The 20,498-nt window shown below is 36.7% G+C and overlaps 1 protein-coding gene across 2 annotated transcripts in view; it reads right to left on the bottom strand.

Annotated features, from left to right (window-relative positions):
- FBN2 (fibrillin 2) overlaps positions 1-20,498 on the bottom strand; it is a 185,186-nt gene that overhangs the window by 42,674 nt on the left and 122,014 nt on the right. For both annotated transcript variants that reach the window (XM_076362414.1, XM_076362415.1), the window contains exons 26-36: positions 18,352-18,480; positions 16,134-16,259; positions 15,297-15,422; positions 14,314-14,436; positions 14,068-14,193; positions 9,944-10,069; positions 8,189-8,311; positions 6,637-6,759; positions 5,991-6,116; positions 3,144-3,266; positions 2,638-2,760 (exon numbers count right to left, since the gene is read on the bottom strand). In XM_076362414.1, coding sequence (XP_076218529.1) covers positions 2,638-2,760; positions 3,144-3,266; positions 5,991-6,116; positions 6,637-6,759; positions 8,189-8,311; positions 9,944-10,069; positions 14,068-14,193; positions 14,314-14,436; positions 15,297-15,422; positions 16,134-16,259; positions 18,352-18,480 — 1,374 coding nt within the window. The remainder of the gene's footprint in view (positions 1-2,637; positions 2,761-3,143; positions 3,267-5,990; positions 6,117-6,636; positions 6,760-8,188; positions 8,312-9,943; positions 10,070-14,067; positions 14,194-14,313; positions 14,437-15,296; positions 15,423-16,133; positions 16,260-18,351; positions 18,481-20,498) is intronic.

The following is a 20,498-nucleotide window of genomic DNA, read 5'->3' as shown; positions in this document are numbered from 1 at the left end:
TCCATCAAGAGTTTTAGGTTTCGATTTACTCCTCACATGAGCTGTCTTGACACAGCACCATGTTCCTCTTTGCCAAGGATAATATTTCTGTTTCTTCTGAAAGGAACTGGAATTTAAATTCCTCTGCCTGTTTTGCTCAAGCATGCAAGAGATAGTGCTATTGAAGAGAACCAGAAGCTGCTGTCCTTTGACAAGAAGTTTCTGGAACATTTTTCAGCACAACTTGTGCATTCCAGAAGCAAGAAACCTTCTTTTTTCTTGGTGAGATCTACTAGCCTCTGTGGGTTTTTTTTTCCAAATGACTACAAGCTTAGAGTGAAAATCAGGTAATGTTTTAGCATGTGCCAGTGACACAAACATCACTGCAAGTGAAGCTGCAATTTGGAATTGCAGTCCTGAGACTATAAAGGATCACAAGCAAACTGAACTTCAGTTCTTCCCTCTTTGGACTGCGTAAGTCAGTAAAGTAGACATACCCAAAGCATACCAAATCTAGAAACAGAACTAGTATAGCTGCACTGGAATGGCAACTCTGTTTCCACTCCCCATGCAAAATCATTTAACCCTCTGGAAATACTACAAATCAGAACTGCTGGCAAACGAAAAAAAGTTCAAAACCTAACAATGCCTATAATTGTATAAAATATCGTAACTAATATGTTTTTAGTTGCACATGGTGCCCCATCTCTTCAAGGGCTTAAAAAAATCACCGAAGTGTCATTTAATTCATGGATTAGGACTTTATTTCTATTATCTTACTCTGATGATATTTCATGGGAAGCAGAGGCTTTGCTTGCCCCTGTCAAAAACAAACGCTGAATGTTCACTGAGTGTTTTTTGCACTTTGTCATAGAATCAGGCTGTAGAGAGATGGGAAGTGTACACCCAAGGCTTGCATCTCCTCCCACAGACAGGTAAGTCGATTCCAGTTCTGCCACTGTCTGAAACTGAACTTGAAAAAAACCCAAAACCCAACCAAAAACCCTGTGTTTGCTCAGGGGGCTAAGTCTTGGGAGTGTCTTTTCTGTACAATCAGTCATTGAGAAACTAAAAATGCTTCTTACACAAGGGAAAGGAAAAGAGTCTTTGTACCAGAGAGGGGGATAGCTCTAGTAGTATTTCCTCAGGACCGAAATAAGGAAGGGTCAAACAGTTTTTCTACCACTTTCTTATTCAACATTATTTCTTCAGAGAGGGAGGGCTTGCTTTCTCATTTGGGACTCCAGAGTTGCTAGATTTACTCTTGACTAGCTTCCCTTCCACTGTGGAGGCTTCCTTGAGGAAACATGGGACCTCTGCCAAAAACGTCACTGGGACAACTGGTACCAAAGTAGAATGCCAACTCAAATTCCCATTTTTTAGCATAACACAAGTCAGCTAGCAGTAGGATAATTCCTTCTCATAAGCTTCTTCAGAGATCACTTAAATTCTTTGGTCATAATTCAGGGCTTGCAGGGCAGATCACACCCAGCATCTAGTTGTAGGAAAGAATGAGGATCTTAGTAGTTATATGCTGCAGAAGGGGAGCCAAAAAGGCAGGATTTCATTGTTTCAACTGAATCTCAGATGAGGCAACACTAAAAGCTTAAGTCAGACTGCAGCTGCAGAAGAAAAGTATTCAGGCAGGAATTGTCAGAAGAGTCTATGGGAGACCGAAACACACGTTTCCAATTGAATGGGAATAGATTACATAAATTCACTTCATCTTTAAAAATCTCAGCTTAAAAGCTTTAGAATAAATTGGTCAAGACTGTGGACATCTAAAGGTCTCAAACAGGACTTGTTTCTAGCATCCAGTGAAACAACAGAGAATATTCACAGGCAGAAAATGGATAAACATGTAAAAGATGAGCCATAAAATTTGTTCTGAAGGAAATCTGCATTTCTTTAGAAATTATTTGCTGAGAAATTATTTGCTTAGAATATATTTATTTGCCATCATATTGTACTATTATTGTAAACATTTAGAAAATGGATAGTGTTCTAACTACCAATTCAGGAGCATTTGAGTCTTCCCAACATAATAAAACAAAAAGGCTGTTTTCCAAATAAAAAGTTAGAAGTCTTTCCCAGGATCACACACAAATCCTTATGGATGAACCTTAGCCCCTCTCTCAACCTCCCTCTTCCCCAAAACTTCCCTAGACTGCTAGTATATACTCTAATGACATGACAGTCCTATATCATGTAGCAAGGGGGAAAAGTAATGAAAATTCACTTTAAATCTGTGTAAACCATAGCGAATTATGTAAACTACATGAACCATGTCTTTTACTTTGTTTCCAGCCAAATGGGTACCACAACCAGTTTTAATTCCAGTTCAGTCTTAAGCTAAACACATAAATCAGTCCCAAGACACATCTAGGATTAAAAAATTCAGTTTTTTAAATGAGGATTGTTGACTGTCAGGAGAATGGAAATGCAGATAATATATGTTTCAACAATTTTTAAAAAGGTGTATTTTAAAGAAACTATAAACACCATTCATCAAATAATTAACTCCATCTCTAGAAAACTATATAACAGGATAAGCAGCATGTGGAAGTATAATTTTTCTATCTTGCTACCCTCATTTGCATCAAAACAGTCACTTTGGCTGTGATTTCTGAAGTAATACTTCAGGTAGCTTTTACTTACCCACACAACCCACTCCAGTAGGATTCAGCTGGAAGTCTGGAGGGCAATTACACTCATACCTTCCGGGAGTATTTACACAAAGACCATTAACACAATTAATGGGATCAGCACATTCATCGATATCTAAAATAGGAAGGTTACATTTATAAATCTGCTTACTGGACAGAAAAGAATAATAATTGTACTTTTCAAGACAAAACAGGTAAGAAAATTTCAAATGCAAGTGAATTTTAGCTGAAACTGAACAAAAGAACTACTAATAATTCAGCAAACATTTAGGAATAACCTTTGTACAGCTGCATATTTAAGACGCCATTCTTTTTGTTCCATTCTTAAACCAACTCCAAAGCATGCAATTCTACACATTGCTTGTTTAGTGGGGAAAAATGCACTCTCATTGTTGTAAGAGAATACAATGCACGTTTTGTGATCTCATCTTTAAATTAACTTGGTGCAATTAAAAAAAAAAGTAAGTCTTGACATATTTCTGAACAGAAGAGATATACCTGTACAGTTTCCCCCAGTTCGATCTAGTTCATAGCCATCATCACAGATACAATGAAACATTCCTGGTAGGTTATTACAGGTACCAAATACACATATGTTCTGGAAGGAGCATTCATCGATATCTGAAGGAATATATTAAGAACAGAAAGTTACATATCATTACCATATTAATACTACAACAGTGTGTTGTACTACTAAAAGCAAATGAAGACACATCTAACTTAACAAAAAAAAAAAAAAAAAGCAACACTAAAGAGTAATCACTTTTGGTTTTGTGTAGAATGCTATAGCTAGGGATTTGTGAGGCTTTCTCTGTTAAGCTGCTTGTTACTTATTCCTGTTTTACTTAGTGTGAAGTAAAAAAAAGCAAAACTGACTTCTCAGGACCCAAAATGAAAGCTAAGTCAAAAAGCCAGTAAGTTCCTTCCAACATGTGCATTAAACAGAATGAAGCGTAACACCATACAAAAGTGTCAGTTATTTCCTAGCTCATAGTCTGCAACATTTCTTACTAATGGCAAGTAAGATTTTCAAAATACCATTCTCGGGGGAAAAAAGTATACTAAGAAGAAAGAGAGGGAGTAGGCATCGACAGTTACTTATATCTCCTTGGAGAAAGAATACAGGGAAAAGGAATATAGGAAGTAGGAATTATCTACGATTTTCTCAAGCCCACCTTAAACCAGCTGTATAGTAACTACATATAGGTGAGTTAAAATGCATGTAAAGGACTGCCTGTGTGCTCACGTAAATTGAAGATGAAATAAAGTTGAAAGACACTGACAGAAAATTAGATGACTGTCAATTACAGTGCTAGAAAAGGAGTTAAATATTAACAGCACAGAGTGCAAAGTTATGGTATTAGTCACAAACTATAAAGGACTTCTGAGTTGAAGGTAAGTAAGATAAGAGGGAAAAAAACCCTGCATGTACTGTCTGATAGCAAGACTTTTAATTTGCCAAAATAAAGCAGCTGTGCAAAAGGTTGCAAATGCAACTCTAGCATGTACTAGTGAGCTATTTTTAGCAGACAGGAAAGTGGAAAGTATTAATACTGTTTTACAATGCACAGCTAAATCTTCATTTGAAATTCTGTGTACAGTGCTCTGTTCAAGAGTGATGAACTCAAATTGGACGAGGTGTAAAAAAGGGATATTAAAATGATTCGAGTAATGAAATATCTATTTTGAACTTGGCTTGCTTGCCTTAGCCAAAGCTTAAGAAGTGATATAATGCCTCTTTATAGGAACATATGAGAAGGGGTAACTTCAGGGGGAGAGAGATAAAATTTTAAGATAAATGCCTAATATCCAACAGTCCTGAGTAAATTTAAACTGGAAATTAAAGGAAGGTTTCTAAGTACCTTGAAGTACAGCCATGGAATGACCTCCAAATCAGGTCATGAACATAACTTGTGTTCAGATGAAGCTTTATAAAGTTATGGAAAAGACTGTATCATTGAGAAGCTAAGGTACTGACATCTCAAGGGATTTCTGAAGAAATTGGATGAATTATTTGTATTACAATTAGCGTACTAAATCCAGGCTTTGGATTTTTTCCCTTGATTGCAGAAATCAGCCAAGGAGTCACCTTATCATAGGACAAATTAATATATCAACTTTAAAAAAAAAAAAAAGATAACTTCTTGCAAGTATTCAGCACCCAGATCTTTTAGTTCTCCAACAGCACAATTTCATCTATGGAATGCTTTCAGATCTCTGTTGGAATCACAGTAATATACCAATATACCACGCATTTTTCCAAAATTCTTTGATTTATTTTTCAGAGCTTCATTGTAGACCAATTGAAAAGCCAAACATTGGTGATCTGCTGTCCCAAGAATTAGAATCACATTGTTTTTCAAAACATTGATTGGCTGATATCTATTTGGCGATTTTTATTAGAACATTGGCATGACTATAATATGACTAACTAACTGAGCTGCACTGAGAAATTCAGTAAAGATGATTGACAATACTTGGTAACTGTTAAGAGAACTGACCAAAACAGTCGTGTAGCTCATTTTTCAGAAGCATCTGCAATTTTTCTACAGCTGTAAGTCTGATTCATACATGTACACCTGAATGTTTGAACATGCCAAGTTATTGACTAAATTTTAGACTACATTTTGGAATCTGTTTTTAATGTCTCATCAAGATAAGACATTATGAGGTTTCCACCATTAAACATGAAATAAGTTAAAAAGCTTTGGAGCACCAGCTAAAAAAAGACTTTATCTAATATACAGTTCTCTTATATTAAACAAAAAAAGACATAAGAACACAACAGGGAATAGAAGCTGAATTGGACTAGAAAGATAGTAATTCCTTTTGCACTTCAGATGATCTGGTACAATATTGAGTGTGAAAGGGTGATGATAAAAAATCTCCAGTATGCATTTTAAGGAGTGTTACAAACTTGTCAAATATAGCAGTGATTTGCCTACTTCAATTTTCCTGAAAACATTTATTTTAAAATGAGGTCACTTAATGCAGTTTGTGTCTCCTATGTAAACACACTAAATAAAACAGTGATGAACAGAGGATTTTCCACACACTATTCACTAGTGACAAAAAGAAGAGAAATAATTAAAAAAAAAAATTACTGAGCCAAACCTCTACTCTTGGATTTTTGGACCAAGGCCAGGAAAACTTCATAAAAAGATGAAAGCTACCTTCAACATAATTCAGACTGCAAAATAATCCTTGCTTGAAGAAATTACTTATATGTGACGCATGTGCTGAATATTCTGCTTCCAGGTTGAGGTCCTTCCAGCACTTCGTGTTGATTGCTTTATAGCAGCCAATCCAAACTCAGAAAACGAACTTGAAGGACCAGTGGCTTACCTTGGCACGACCTGCTGTCCGAGGCAGGAGTGAATCCCATCTCACACTCACAACGGTAGGCACCAGGGACATTCAAACACTGCCCATTTTCACACAGATTAACATTTTCTGCACACTCATCAACATCTGCGGGAGACAGAAAATTTCTCTGAAACTACATGTTTTACTAGCAAAATACAAATAATATTATCCTGATGTTCAAAATAATAGTGCTGTCGAGTATTGTTGATATAAAGCAAAGCATTTACACCTGAAGATGAAGTAAATTGAAAGAATGCAGAAAAGTAAATGTAATGTCATTTCCAAAATTATTGCTTTCATCCTGCCATGACTCCTTACTCCTTGTTTTTCATTAACATATTTAAATTTTTTTAATAATGCAAAGTTTATCGGGCTTTTTTTTCTTTCTAGAAGAAGCAGACAGGAACTTCACACAACAAATGGGCTCAGTGGGTCCAATTTGGCACACAAATCAAAAGAACAATCAGTTGCCTTTGTTACATTTCTTCAGCAGATGGAAAGAATCCTGATCTTAAAAGACACTTTTACATTTATTATCTTGCACTTTGGGCTTAGATCTAATTTGCAAAGCTTCCATACAACAGAAACAATCAGTGACAAGTCAGCTTTCACAGAAAATTCTTACCAGAGCAAGTAAATCCATCCCCAGTGAATCCCTCTGCACAGGCACAGCGGTATGACCCTGGGGTGTTCACACACTGGGCATTCACGCTGCACTGGTGAGTCCCATTGGAGCATTCATCAAGATCTGCACATCAGGGGCAAAAGAGTGCAAGCAGTAACACAGCAGTTAGCATCCTTGGCCTACAGTTAACTGTCAAGCTAACAAGTGCAACTGCAAAGATGATTTACGTCTCCATAAACATACAAAGTTCTCATTAGAAGATACAGGGTTAATCTATAGTGATTTCATTTTAGTATTTCTTCGTTTAAATTAAAATGCATGGGATTGGGTAAAGTGTTTCCAAGCAACAGATGCAATTCAGCTGACTCGTTACTTGAATGTTAATATCCTGTTAAAGAACTTGAATTCAAAATGAGTTAAAAAACCAATAAACCAAAGAAATATAGTGAGGTTGAAATCTGGCATACATTTGGAGAGCCTTCTCAAGCAACAGAAGAATGTGACAACAGTGAAAGTTAATGCAAGCTTTCTTATTTACTTGGATGTCAACTTGGATTAAAAAAAAAAAAAAGAAGAGACTTTCAGACTTTCCTTCCCCTCAAGGGAATGTCTGACGGGAATGGCATAGTGTGACTCCATGACATATGAGTCACACTAGCTACTGCTACGGGCTAGCCAACAGTCTCTTCTCACCCATATGCAGAGTGGCCTCCTGGAAGAACACTCTATACCCAGGAGCTATTCTAACTATGAGGATGCTGCTGGAAAAACTTTTTAAAGTTTTCTCCTTCAAATGGGACTTTCTATTTACTTAGTAGAACCTCACATAGTTTTAACTAAATGATAATAATAAAGACCAGAGGGCCTTCCTCTTTTTCTCAGATATGGCTTAAAAAGCTTAGAAAATCTGGCCTGCAGTAAAATCTCATAATATGGTACTTTTTCTTTCACATATCACACCAATAAAGCCTAATTCTTAAATGAAGCTCCTCTTCCATAGATCCCAAAATGTTCGGAAAAAAAGGTAAATATTACGATCTTTTACACACCAAACTAAAAAACAAAGGCAAGGGGACATGATGCTACTCTAGCAGCCCAGCAAAAATAGAATCAAGTTTCCCATAACTCAAGTCCAATCTGCTTTATATTAGGGTCTATTAACTAGATATACTACAGGACATTTACAAAAAACGGTATTAAGTAACAGAAATAATATCTTACTGGCAGGAAATCACAAAAATTCCATTTTATTTTTGACAGATTTTTTTATTTTGCACATTCTAGCAGTTGTATGTAAACTTTGTAAAATACATAGTTAATTCAGTTAGATGTTACACAGACAGGCTTCTGAGACAAAACCATTTTTTTTCTCACAAAACCAAACCCTGGAAACATAAGACTCTTGCATATCCATCTATCCACAGAGTGCAGCAGATAGAAGAATAATACTTTGTTTCTAATGGAGTAATCATACAGTCACGTTACATGCTTTCATTAAACAAAAAAAAAGAAAAAATAAAAAAGAGAAAAGCTTTATTTTCTGTATACTTACCAATACATTTAATGCCATTTCCAACCCATCCTTCTCTGCAACTACATTTAAAACTTCCTGGTACATTGACACATGAAGCATGCATGTCACAGTTGTGAGCACCAATTTCACACTCATCCACATCTACAAGCACAAAATAAACTATTAGTATTTACATCAGGAGCACCAGAACATTACAAATTATGTTCCTTTTACATGTTGCTTATTTCCACTGTGCAGGTTTGCAGTCCTTTAAAAAACAACTGTTCAAGACTACAGAATAATTCAAGCAAGTTACTTCGTATTATACATTCATAAAAAATAGTGACAACTGTCTTTCCATTTTGTTCTTTTTTTGTAAACAGGACAAAATTAGTCTGCTTTCCCACCACTGCTTTTCAGTTTGAAATTAAAGCTATTTTCGAGACATATTAAATACGCTGATCTTTATATGTCTGAATGAGACCTTTGGGTGCACAGGACGTTTCAGTTATAAAAATGATTAGTTCAAGATTTTAGTAATTATAGAACAAATTCTTAAAACCCAAATTATAGGAAAAATTCTGTCAACTTTCCCAGAAGAATAATTTTGGATGAACTTACGTCGTGGTTTAACCCAGCAGGCAGCTAAACACCACACAGCCATTCGCTCACTCCCCCACCACCAGTGGGATGGGGGAGAGAATCAGAAAAAGGGAAAACTTGTGGGTTGAGATAAAGGCAATTTAATAGGACAGAAAAGGAAGGGAAAATAATAATAATAATGATGATGATGATGATAAAAAATATACAAAACAAGTGATGCACAATGCAATTGGTCACCACCCGCCGACCAATGCCCAGCCAGTTCCCAAGCAGTGGCTGCACCCTCCCTGGCCAACTGCCCCCAGTTTTTATTCAGCATGATATCATATGGTATGGAATATCCCTTTGGCCAGTTTGGGTCAGCTGTCCTGGCTGTGCCCCCTCCCAGCTTCTTGTGCACCTCCAGCCTTCTCAGTCGATAGAGCGTGGGAAGCTGAAAAGTCCTTAACTTAGTGTAAGCACTGCTCAGCAACATCTAAAACATCAGTCTGTTATCAACATTATTCTCATCCTAAATCCACAACACAGCACTATACCAGCTACTAGGAAGAAAATTATTCCATCTGAAACCAGGACAACTTAGCTTCCTAAACACAGTGGACCCAGCTTGCAGAAGACAAAGTACTGCTTAACTATCACAAAGACTCACAGAGTTTGAAACTGACGGACTATGATTTTTTTAAAATTTGTTAGCATGGGTTGAAGGATGGCATATACTTTCCCTCTTACATCATCACTTTTTTTCATTCTTTTCTTTTGCATTTTTTTTCCTTTTGTCCTGTTCTTAGACTACAGGGTCATTTCCTGCAGCTTTAGTTGACAGATGAGTTCATACTTTAAGTATGTATAACAAATGAGTACTGATAAAATACTTCTAATACAAAGGCAGCTGTGCCCACCCAAGCTATGTTTCATACCACAGATATTCCCCCAATGTATACTGGTAAGAGCTTTGCCTTTAAAATTACCGTTATGTAAAGGGCCTCTCATATCATATTGATACTGGTCAAGGAACGTGCCTTTTCAAACTCTGGATACATGCTGACTAATGTAAAATACTTACTGTTATATTTACTATTACGTACAGATACCAATCTCTCACTTGTGTGTGAATACTTGTGCATCTACTTTACCTGAAAGCCAACCAAGATATGTGCACACCATGACAGATATGCCAGAAATTTGCTTTACCTGTGCATCCAGTGGTTCCTTTCTTGACTGAATATCCTAGCTGACAGTGACAAATGAAGGAACCTTTAGTGTTTTCACACTCCCCAAACATACAGATGTTGGAATTCAAATCACATTCATTCACATCTGTAAGTGCACATAAATTCATTGTTACTTGAACATTACTGTCATTTAACAGCATACTTTGTCTTTCTGGAATACTTTCATTCAGGTGAAAACATCAGAAGCATGGTCCACCTCTATGACATGTGGCATTTATTAATCTTCATATAATATATTTCAGCTGTCCATTCTATATTCTTTTAATTCCCTAAAAACAAGCAAGGATGAACGTGTAGTCCACATACCACAGTGTTTTCTAACTTATTTAGTATGCTAATTATTGGACTATGAAGTCAATTATTTCAAAGCATTTTTTAAAAACACCTTCTTGATCATAATATAGCTACAATTTTCTTCCAAAGAATAATTTATACAGTAAATTGATTACTTTTCCTGTACTGCCATTATTTACAGGTTCCAATTTGCACATTTTGATCACTATTTAAAATTGAGTAGTGATATATACAAGTGTGCTGACACCTCTGAATAGCATTTGTCAAAATTATAAAAAATAATAAAGTAAACTCAATCAGGTTTTTTAATAAGAATTCAACTTAGGAAAGACAATGAATCTTATGAAACAAAAACTAGAATTGGGCACCTGTCAAGCAGGTAACTGAGGAGCTTCATATGACTGTTCTAAGTCATACTGCAGTGGGGCAACATGGCCCAAGAACTTTTCAAATACCTTGTCCAATATTTCCATTTGTCCCTTGAAATGATATTAACTAACAGTATTATAATATGACATTAAAGAGAATCATTGTACTGTGGACAAAAAGGCATTTCTGGTATTTGTAGTTGTCCTTTTGAGTGAAGTAAGATGTCATGTAGGGCAGCCAAAGCAAAGGCCCATATCACATATAAATTAAAAGTGCATTAATTGGGATATAATTAATATTAGCTTGCCTTAAACCCTAATATAAGCATGCTAAAACAGTGTAACTAGCAATAGCGTGTAAGTATCATGTAATACTGCGATGGCATAGCCAGACACAGTTTTGCTTAAGGATGTGAACAAGGAGACTGCCAAAAGGACAAAGAAATATGGGCGTAGCTGCATGTAGGACATGTCAAAGTCATAGAATTTGCCAGACAAACGACAATATAAGCACAAGGGACTGCAGATAGGCAGGAAAACCTCACAGGTACACCAGAAGAATGACTGGCAAGACAAGAAAACAAGATAAGGCCTATAAGGAGTAGAAGGGACCCTTCTTTTTGTGAGGGGGGCAATAGCGTAAAAACATAAGCATGGAAAATTGGAGAAGAAAGAAGACAGACCCACTTCAGTTCGAGCTTTTCTTGTAGACAAGTGCTCAAGTCCAATCACCTTGACCTTTGTGACTAAGCAATACCAAGGGCTGGAAGACAGTCAATGCAAACTACCTGTAACAGCTCTGTGGTATTGTATACTTGCATGTAATTTAGAATGTGATTGTTAAAAACTAACAGTTTTGTAAGTGCAGTGATAATGATCAATATTGTGTAAGAACTGACCGCTGGCAAGTGTGTTGTTATTAAATGAATTTAGTAAAATTTAGTTTTGTGTTTTAAAACAGGGCTGATCTCGTCAGTCTTCTAAATACTCTCATTACAGCAACCTTTGTTCCCTACAACAGTGTTCCCTAGTACATTCAGTTGACACACTATGAGGCAAAGGAAAGCTGCTATGCTCTGAGTCTTCTCAGTTGCAGGAGCTGCAGACCTACCTCTGTAATTCTGCTTGCTGAGACACCCCTGGAACATAAGAATTGACCTGCTTCTTCCAAAATCTCTCTGGAAAAGCCTGAACTATGAAGCATATCAAATAGGGAACTCTTAACACCATGAAGAAACTTCAAACTCCTTCTCTTAGCAGCTCATGGCTATGAGTAGCTCTGGCACAACCTTCCATTTAGGTTTCAGAGAATGCCTATGGATCATTGGCAGCTTTTTAGTACAGACCTGTATCTATCACTCTGCTATGCCATTAGAAAATGGGTAGCTAGGAAATAATTTTTATTAATGATCCCAAGTGTGTGTGTGTGTGTGTGTGGCAGGGCTAATTCCTTGCTGACAAGAAACAAAGTCCCTCTGATTGTGAAAGAAGCTGAAAGAAACTTCAAGACATTTCAAGAGAGGAAGAAAAATCAAAATGTCTACCAAAGCTGAGGTTAAGTAGGAGTGAAAGAAGAGGTCAATAACCATTGTCCTACTGGTGTGGTTGAAAGCCAGTCTGGGAGAGGGTAAAGAGCAGAGACATTAAAAGCATGCCCTTGAGAAGATATGCTTCCAAATGTTAGAGCTACCTCTGGCACATACAAAGACACAAAGCCACCACAAAGGTAACATTCAAAGAGACATCAGGCTGCAGGTGGAGTGGGGAAAGACCCTTGCAGAAAGAACAAGTGATAAGCCACAACCAGAAAAGTTTTCCCACAACCATATAAAAAAAAAATAGTCACAAGGAAAAACAGGGCATCAGGACTGTAGATGTGCTCTTGTGACTCCCTTCCCAGACACCTCAACAATGTGACTGCTCAGCACTTGCTGCCTTGATGCAGACTGAAGTTTCACGAGAGAGGTAAGTTTGCTACTGATGTCTCCCTGTTCTTCCCAATTTCACCGAGTGTTGCATATATGATGAAAACTTTCCATTAGGAAGAAAACCTCTCCTACAGAATACTGTAGTTTGTACCTGAACTGTGTTTTAGATTCTTATACTGCATGCTAAATTTTCAATATAGGCTTTCAAGTATAATACAAGGCTTTAACGTTATTCCAGAATTTACCTCATTTGAAAGCTATATAGTTTATAATTAAAGATCTGGTTAAAAATTGTAGTTAAAACATAGTCTTATTATGAGTTACACCTATGTCAACTTTTTTACTTTATTCAAATAGCTCCAATTTTACACTAGTTAAATGGCAAAGATCATCTAATTTCACATATTGTCAAATAAATACAAGATCTTGCAAATATTTCTGCTGAAAAAAAATCAAGTACTTTGTTGAAAGTAATGTTAGGTCCAGTAAGAAACTGCAGTCACCCCAAAGGTTTTTTGACAAACCAGATGATGCTGTTAGCAAGGAAAGCAATTACATACATGGCAGAAATTCACACTTCCGCACTGTAGGTTTCTAACCTTAATATCAGATACTGTTTTCCTAGAGAAGAACATTTAAGAGCAGTCATGTATAAAATGAAAAAAAGTATTCTGATTTTACAGCTACTAACATGGCTAATATGAAAAAATTATTGAAAAGATCAGTTCTAAACTTCCCAGTTGGTTGCATAAACATGCAGTATGTGTGTAAAACTGAAAACAAGAACCTGGAATAACATAAAAGTGAAGGTGAAAAGAAAATCTTAAATTCAACTCTATGGAAAAAAGGCGACAAAACCAGCTCAGGACAGCTTTGCTCAGTATTACATGTAACTAGTTTCTCCTGAGTGTGTGTGTCTGTGTGACTGTGCACATGTGCAAAATGAAGGTTTGTTTGACAGATGCTCACAAAATATAAAAAGATGTTATTGGTATAGCCAAAACCACCTTAAAATATGAAACATATGAAACTTTATATTAAATGTAAAAGGTAAGAAGTTCATATAAACACCAAGATAAACTAAACAGGTTAGGTTAATTTGAGGAGATACTTTTATTTTAATTTCCTTTATAATTACTCATGATAACTTTCTGTAGTTGAGGAAATAAACTAAAACATTTACAAGAGACAGAAGAAAATGCTGGGGCACTCAGTCTCTTCTCAATAGAGATGTTTTAGAGGAATCATATCATTACAATTAAATCACTCCTATTTTTGGAACTATGTGATTTGATTCATCTTTATCGACTTCTCAAATTCTTTTCTACCCTTCCTGACATCTATAGTGATAGGCAAGAAAGATCTACAGATTTTTTTTTTTTTATAATACACTTAGTTTCAGTACCCACTTTCAAGGATTCAGCAGAACATCCTAAAACATTAGCTGCAGAATTTTTAGACTTGCATTAAATTTGGTGCATATAGCTACTTACCAATACAAGTTTTCATGTCCATAGAAGCCATAAATCCATCATAACAGAGACAGCGATATTCCCCTGGAATATTAGTACATTGCCCACCATCACAGATATCTGGATTGTTCTCACATTCATCAATATCTGAAAAAATAAAAAAACAGATAATAATTCTGTCACTCTGGTATGGATCAGCTAAAAGAATAACATGTTCATATCGGCTGAAAGATACGATGCTGGAACTTTTAAGATATTAAAACCTACCTGCACATGTCCTGACATCTGGCATTAGAGCATAGCCGTCACTGCAGCTACATTCATAGCTGCCTTCTGAGTTAGTGCAGTGGGTGTCACAGCCTCCATTCATTATCATACATTCATCAATATCTGGGGAAGCAACATTAATAGTAGTAAGTCTACTTTTATAAGGAAAAGTCATCTTCTCCTGCCATTTTACTTAGCAGATGAAACAGTTTATCGGTGATACGATTCTGAATTTTTATTCTCACTCTGCTGTCTCTGATTTGTATTTTGTTCAGCTTTCTCTCTTTCAACTGCATTTTCATCTGTGGGAGCAAGTGGCTACTTTTAGTTGTTGCTTTTGTTCATATGTATTACTAGGGATGTAAAAAAAACTACAAAAGACAACATGTGGAAAGGAGGGATGTAAAAAAAAGTGCAAAAGACAACATGTGGAAGGGAAAGAAAGAAAAGCCCTGAGAAACTTAGGTTTCATTAAAGCTTGAAATGTAGCACAAATTTATTTTTTTGCAAAAAAATAAACATAGCCAACAAATAAAAAACTCTCAATACCTCTGTTCTCCTTACCAATGTGATGACAACTACATAATTCAGTATTACTATAGTGAAGGATTTAAGAAGTGTATACAATAAAGAGAAAAAGTGAAAGAGAAACTATCAATGCATGGGGCTGTTCTGGCTTGATCAAGAAATCAAGCAATATTTTCTGGTTGTTAGCTCAAGCCTCTGATTTTAATAGAGTATTACCATAAGAATATTTTTTCTCAAAGCATTCTGCGGAGTTCACTACAGCAACAATCTTTTTATACCTTCTTTATATCTCCAAGGTAAAAGAAGGGTCCACAATAGTTCATGATATGCCTAATAGCAGATAAGATGGCCCTACTCAGTTTCAGAAGGAACGTATGAAATTAAATAAAAACAAAGACAGATGAAACAATATACAATGGAGCACAAATACATAGGTGAAGGTGTACAACACTTGCCTACACAGCCTTGTCTGTCAGAAGTGGCCTGGTACCCAGAGCTACAGGAACACTGGTATGTTCCAACCATGTTCACACACTTGCCATTTCTGCAGAGATTGTCACTTAACGAGCACTCATTTACATCTGGAAAAGAATTATTCGTATAAATTACCTGTTATTCAGAATGCAGACTAACTGCTTAAATGCCAGAGAAAGAGGGTGAGAAGTACTATTTTAAACTGGTGGCTTTCAGGCTTTTTCAATTTCTTTCTTGTTCTTAGCATGTTCCAGTTCAAGGTATGGTGCTCTGAACAATATGTTTAAGCCAGTGTCCAAAGATTTATCTTCTTTGTTTCTGGTCTGTGAACATTAACTGCACAGTCTGCTGGTTTAAACCAACTTTTGAAGCAACTATGCATCAAACACAGAAACCAAAGAGATAATATGCATTACAGTTTTTGCATTTTTTTCACCATTTTGGTGAATTATATGCAAAAAGGAGAGCTGCATTTCAATAAGGGACAATACTTTTTTCTGACTGTAGGAACGATGTTCACTTTGTGTTTGTATGTATTTTACTTGAAAACATGAGTGGTACAGTCCTTTGCGTTGCTAAATAATCCCTAAGAGGCCTGGTAAAATACTCCTCTTTGAAGTCAACAGCGTTAAGGGCAATGGAGATTTTACAGGATGTGTTACAAGGTTTTAATTTGAAGATACTCACATAAAGGAGGAGCATGAATTTGTACAAGATATTCTTGAGATCCCATCCTTGCCAGAGACAAGAAGTTTTCATAGCACAAATGACGACTCTTCTTAGAAAGCTGAAGACTACTATTCTGAGTTGAAACTCACCTATGCATTCCTCACGTGATGGTGACAGCTCATGTCCCGAAGGACAGTCACACTGAAAACTCCCCTCGGTGTTCACACATGTGCCACCTCTACACAGCAGAGGGTTGCGTTCACATTCATCAATATCTGCGAAGAGACCATGATAAACAAATATAAAATCATTACTAAGGAGCAACAAAGAGAAAAGCAATTCTTAGTGTCTGTAAGTGACAAAATCTGGAGGTCAGAAATAAAAGGATTGTTTCACTGAAGCAGTGCTGCTCCTCTCCTCATACTGCGTAACACGGCAAACAAAAAACTATACATTATTAACTCTAAAAATGGGTATTCTTCCCTTCAAGAAAACAAAAGATTCATCATTCAAAATTAAGTATTCTGGGAAACACAGGACACAAGAAAAGACAGCAACTGTTTGGATGGTTGCCATTTAGAACAATGTATTAATGTGATGAAATTTTCGAAAAAGTGCTTCTTAATGCAACCAGACACCCATTTATGTATGCATTGAAATTGTTGTCTGTGGATGCCATTAATGGGGATGTGTGTGTAAACTTTTAACAAAATGGCTATTTGGTTTGATAACTCCTGTGTATGTCATTGTGTGGCTGAGAAATATGCTTGCTACAGCTTACAATGGCAAACTGAGTATTTGACTCACAAACCTGATAAAAACAGCTAACACTGTATATGTGGATGAAGAGAAGTATGACCAAAAGATGTTCAAGGTGCAGAATGCCCTCACACTTTTGGACTCCCAGGAAGCATTATGGCTACCTATCCTTGAAACTAGAGACTTTTATTCAGATAGGCAGACTAGTGTTATCTTTCATTAGCCTGAGAATTTAGCCAAGATACCACTGGGTTTTGCAGGTTATTCACATGAGAGGAGAAACTGCCTGATTATAGAATTCAACTTATCTTTTGTTATACTCCTGCTTGGATAGTCCTCACAGCTCCAAAATGCTTTCATTGAATATTATCCCCTCCCTTTCTTAGTTCCTGTAAAAGGCCCTCAAGAAGTCATTTCTCTTATCTCCTCACTCTCTGCTTATTTATGTGACATTTTGCTTCCCTGCCTCTGTCTTACAGATAACATATCCCCACCATACAGTATTGATTCTCTGCATTTGTACTGTCTCTCATGAAGGCTATTCAGCTTCCTCAGTTTAGCTTCTTTGTTATGTTCATCTGTGATTCAGGCAATGATTTTTTGCTGACTTCCGGAGTCTAAAAGCATCACAATTTGCAGGAAATCAAGTAAAGGTGACAGGAGGCCTGCACAGCATCCTGGCACACAGGGGCATAGGACCACTTATTTGAGTTCAATTACAAGCACAAAAGCTCCTGTCACAAACAAAAAAGGAAGCATAAAATAGGCAAAAGCAGGGACAGGTGATGCAGGAGAAATACAGAAGCACTGTCTGAGCGTGCAGGGATGGGGTTAGGAAAGCCAAAGCCACCAGGAGTTGACCCTGGCAAGGGATGTGAAGGGTATAACAGCAGCAGCAAAAAGATGAGGGAAAATGGGGCAAGGCACCTGCTGACAAAGGACATGTAAAAGACTCATGAGTGCTGAGAGGGAGCTGGCCAATGTCATTTTGAAGCCACTCCTGACCATCCTTTAAAGGCCATGGAAATTAGGCAAGAATCTTTAGGGTGGAAGGAGAGGAAATGACAATCCAATCTTCACGAAGGACAAGGAGGAGGACCCATTCAGCATCGTCAACATGAAGATCTTAGACTTTTCATTTTCATTATATATTTCATGACGTATTTCATGAAGTACTCCACAATACTAACTCAAGATTTTTTAAGAGGGCTAGCAACTTTTCCTGTCTCCATATCTATTCTTACAACTTCAGACAGATTAGAGAGATGTGATTTTTCCAGAAATGCTCAGAATTTCTGGACTCCTAGAAGAATCAAGGAAAAGTGAATCACACTACTTTTGAAACTCCAGCCTTCTATTCCTAACTTTACCAAATGTTTGAATACCTCATTAGCTACGTGAATGAATAGTTGCTGCCATTCTAAAATATCTATACAGAAATGTGCAAAAGTAATTAGCAAAAAGAACAAGCAAAGCTATATGCATAGTTCAGTTATCTGTCCTATAAACTGTGTATCAGTCTCATTTGTTCAAGAACTCACAATAATTATACATATGAAGTGTTTAGTAGAGCAGAGCTAGTATAGTACAGAGTACAGTCACACTTACCCATACAGTTCTTCATCATCATAAATCCACTTTCGTAACCATCAAAGCACTCACACTCAAAGCTTCCAGGAGTGTTGACACAAGTACCACTTCCACATAAGTCTGGGGAGATCCGGCACTCATCAATGTCTATTTTATAGCAATGGAGAGGTAGAAGAATCAAACAGAGTTCAAGGCTATCCTGCTTTTCACAGAAGTGAACACTTGGCCATTATAAATTAACTCTACAGAATCATATATAGTATATAAATCAACAGAGAAAAATGAAATTCATTTAATATTTAAAGGAATATCTGATTATGTGAAACAGTTTGTGAAGGATTCAAAATGCCATGCCTTCAGAGCTCTCAACTATAGGTTAAACAATGTAACAAGTAGGCGTTCATTAAGTGTAATTTAAGGTTAGATTTCTAAGGAAATTACTAGCTGTAACAAATTCTGAGTTATTATTACAGAGGTACCAATTGACTCCATAAGTACAGTGCCATTGATATTAAATTGCTTATTATGAAGACATTTATCCAGTAATAGCATTATAAGCTTACATATACCCTTTCCATTAGGAATTTAAGTAGCTCCTTTGAAAGTCAGATTTACAGTTCACTGTTTATCTTATTAGTTAAGTCTGAATGAAACTTACTGTGGAAAACTACAGCAGGTTTGTAGAAGGTAAAAAAAGAAGGAAGAGCTCTTTGTAACACACACTGGCAGTGAGGGAAGAAGCTAAAGAGGAATTTGTAATATGGATATGATCCAGTGAAACAGGTCTGTGTTGAAGGAGAGGACTGGAAAGAAGAACTGGATAGCCTGTTATTTACTATCTCCTCACATTTTTCCAGACTTCTCTCTTCCTTACTCTACTGCCCATCCAGTGTTTTTGGGGTGAACTAGGGTTCAGTGCCATTGTTCCATGTTCTCCACTATACCCTCTACCTTCAGCTTCATTCACTACTGTGTCATTAATTTTTACATATTAAGAAATCATGAAGTCTTTACGGGGAATAAAAATAACAGAGTATTTGAAACAATGAAGACATTAGTCCAGGATAGGGCACAGGATTGGTTCTGTCATCCAAGAAGTCCAGGGAGCAAGGAATCAGAGAAGTGCATCAATATGTTTGCAGTAAGTTGGTGAGCTGGGCAGTAGACTCATTTGTGAAAGTGGTTGAGGAAAACTAGGCAAGTATAAGCTTAACTAAAGAAACTGCTAAAGATTTAAAACAGTTCTTTTTTCACCATATGCAAGAGTCTCTTTGGCCTCTGTGTCACTCCCCATGGCCAGGTTTCTGCCAGGTGAAGACAGTGCAGTCCTCACACACAGATGTGTGGAGATGTCAGATGGTAACCCATGTGGTGGACCTGGGATGTTACAGAGTATCTGGCCTCCTGCAGGCTTTGTAAGACATTTTGCTGCTTATTTAAAACAAAAAAAAGATCTTCCATTTAATAAAACCTGGTTCTCTACAGCTGCTCCATGGAACATTTTCATCAGAACAAGCTTTCAATCAAAAACAGAACCAAAAAAAGCTTTTGCAGGGAGAAGTTTTCTGACCTATTCTTGTTAGTTTAGAAATAAAATTTGTTAAATGCATTTCTCATCAATGCAATCACTATAAAAACAAGGAAATCACCAGTTAGGGCAACATTAACATCCAGACCAACCTCAGTTCACATGCCTTACCACCCACACTTCATATTACTCAGACTCACTCACAGACACCTGTGTGGTATAACAAAACTTCCTTCATTTTCTGCACAGAGCCACCCACAATGCAGGCATCCAGGTTCTCATAACCAGAAAACTATCAAGCTTAACTTCTGTTTCAGTTTTTCCAGACAGTAAATAACAAAATATTGAACTATTACATTAAATGCACATGTCTTCTTGAGTTAATGTTGCACTGATGTCAGAAGAGGTGCCTCTGTGTGTGCTTGGCTATCAAAGCCAAATGAAAATTAATTTGCAGTGGAGTCTCTAAATTCATTTGGTAATACAATGACCAGAGAGTAAGGAACGTAAATTAAGTTAATCTGTATGTTAAAACATTGAACTTGGCTTTGCTGGTGATCCTTACTGATTTTTCAGGTTGTACTGACAGAGCATGACCTGAGCATCTTTAACACCAATTTAAAAAATTCCTAATGTA

The sequence above is a fragment of the Aptenodytes patagonicus genome, chromosome Z (genome assembly GCF_965638725.1).
Source record: "Aptenodytes patagonicus chromosome Z, bAptPat1.pri.cur, whole genome shotgun sequence".
Classification (NCBI taxonomy): domain Eukaryota; kingdom Metazoa; phylum Chordata; class Aves; order Sphenisciformes; family Spheniscidae; genus Aptenodytes; species Aptenodytes patagonicus.
This window is presented reverse-complemented; position numbering and strand designations above follow the sequence as displayed.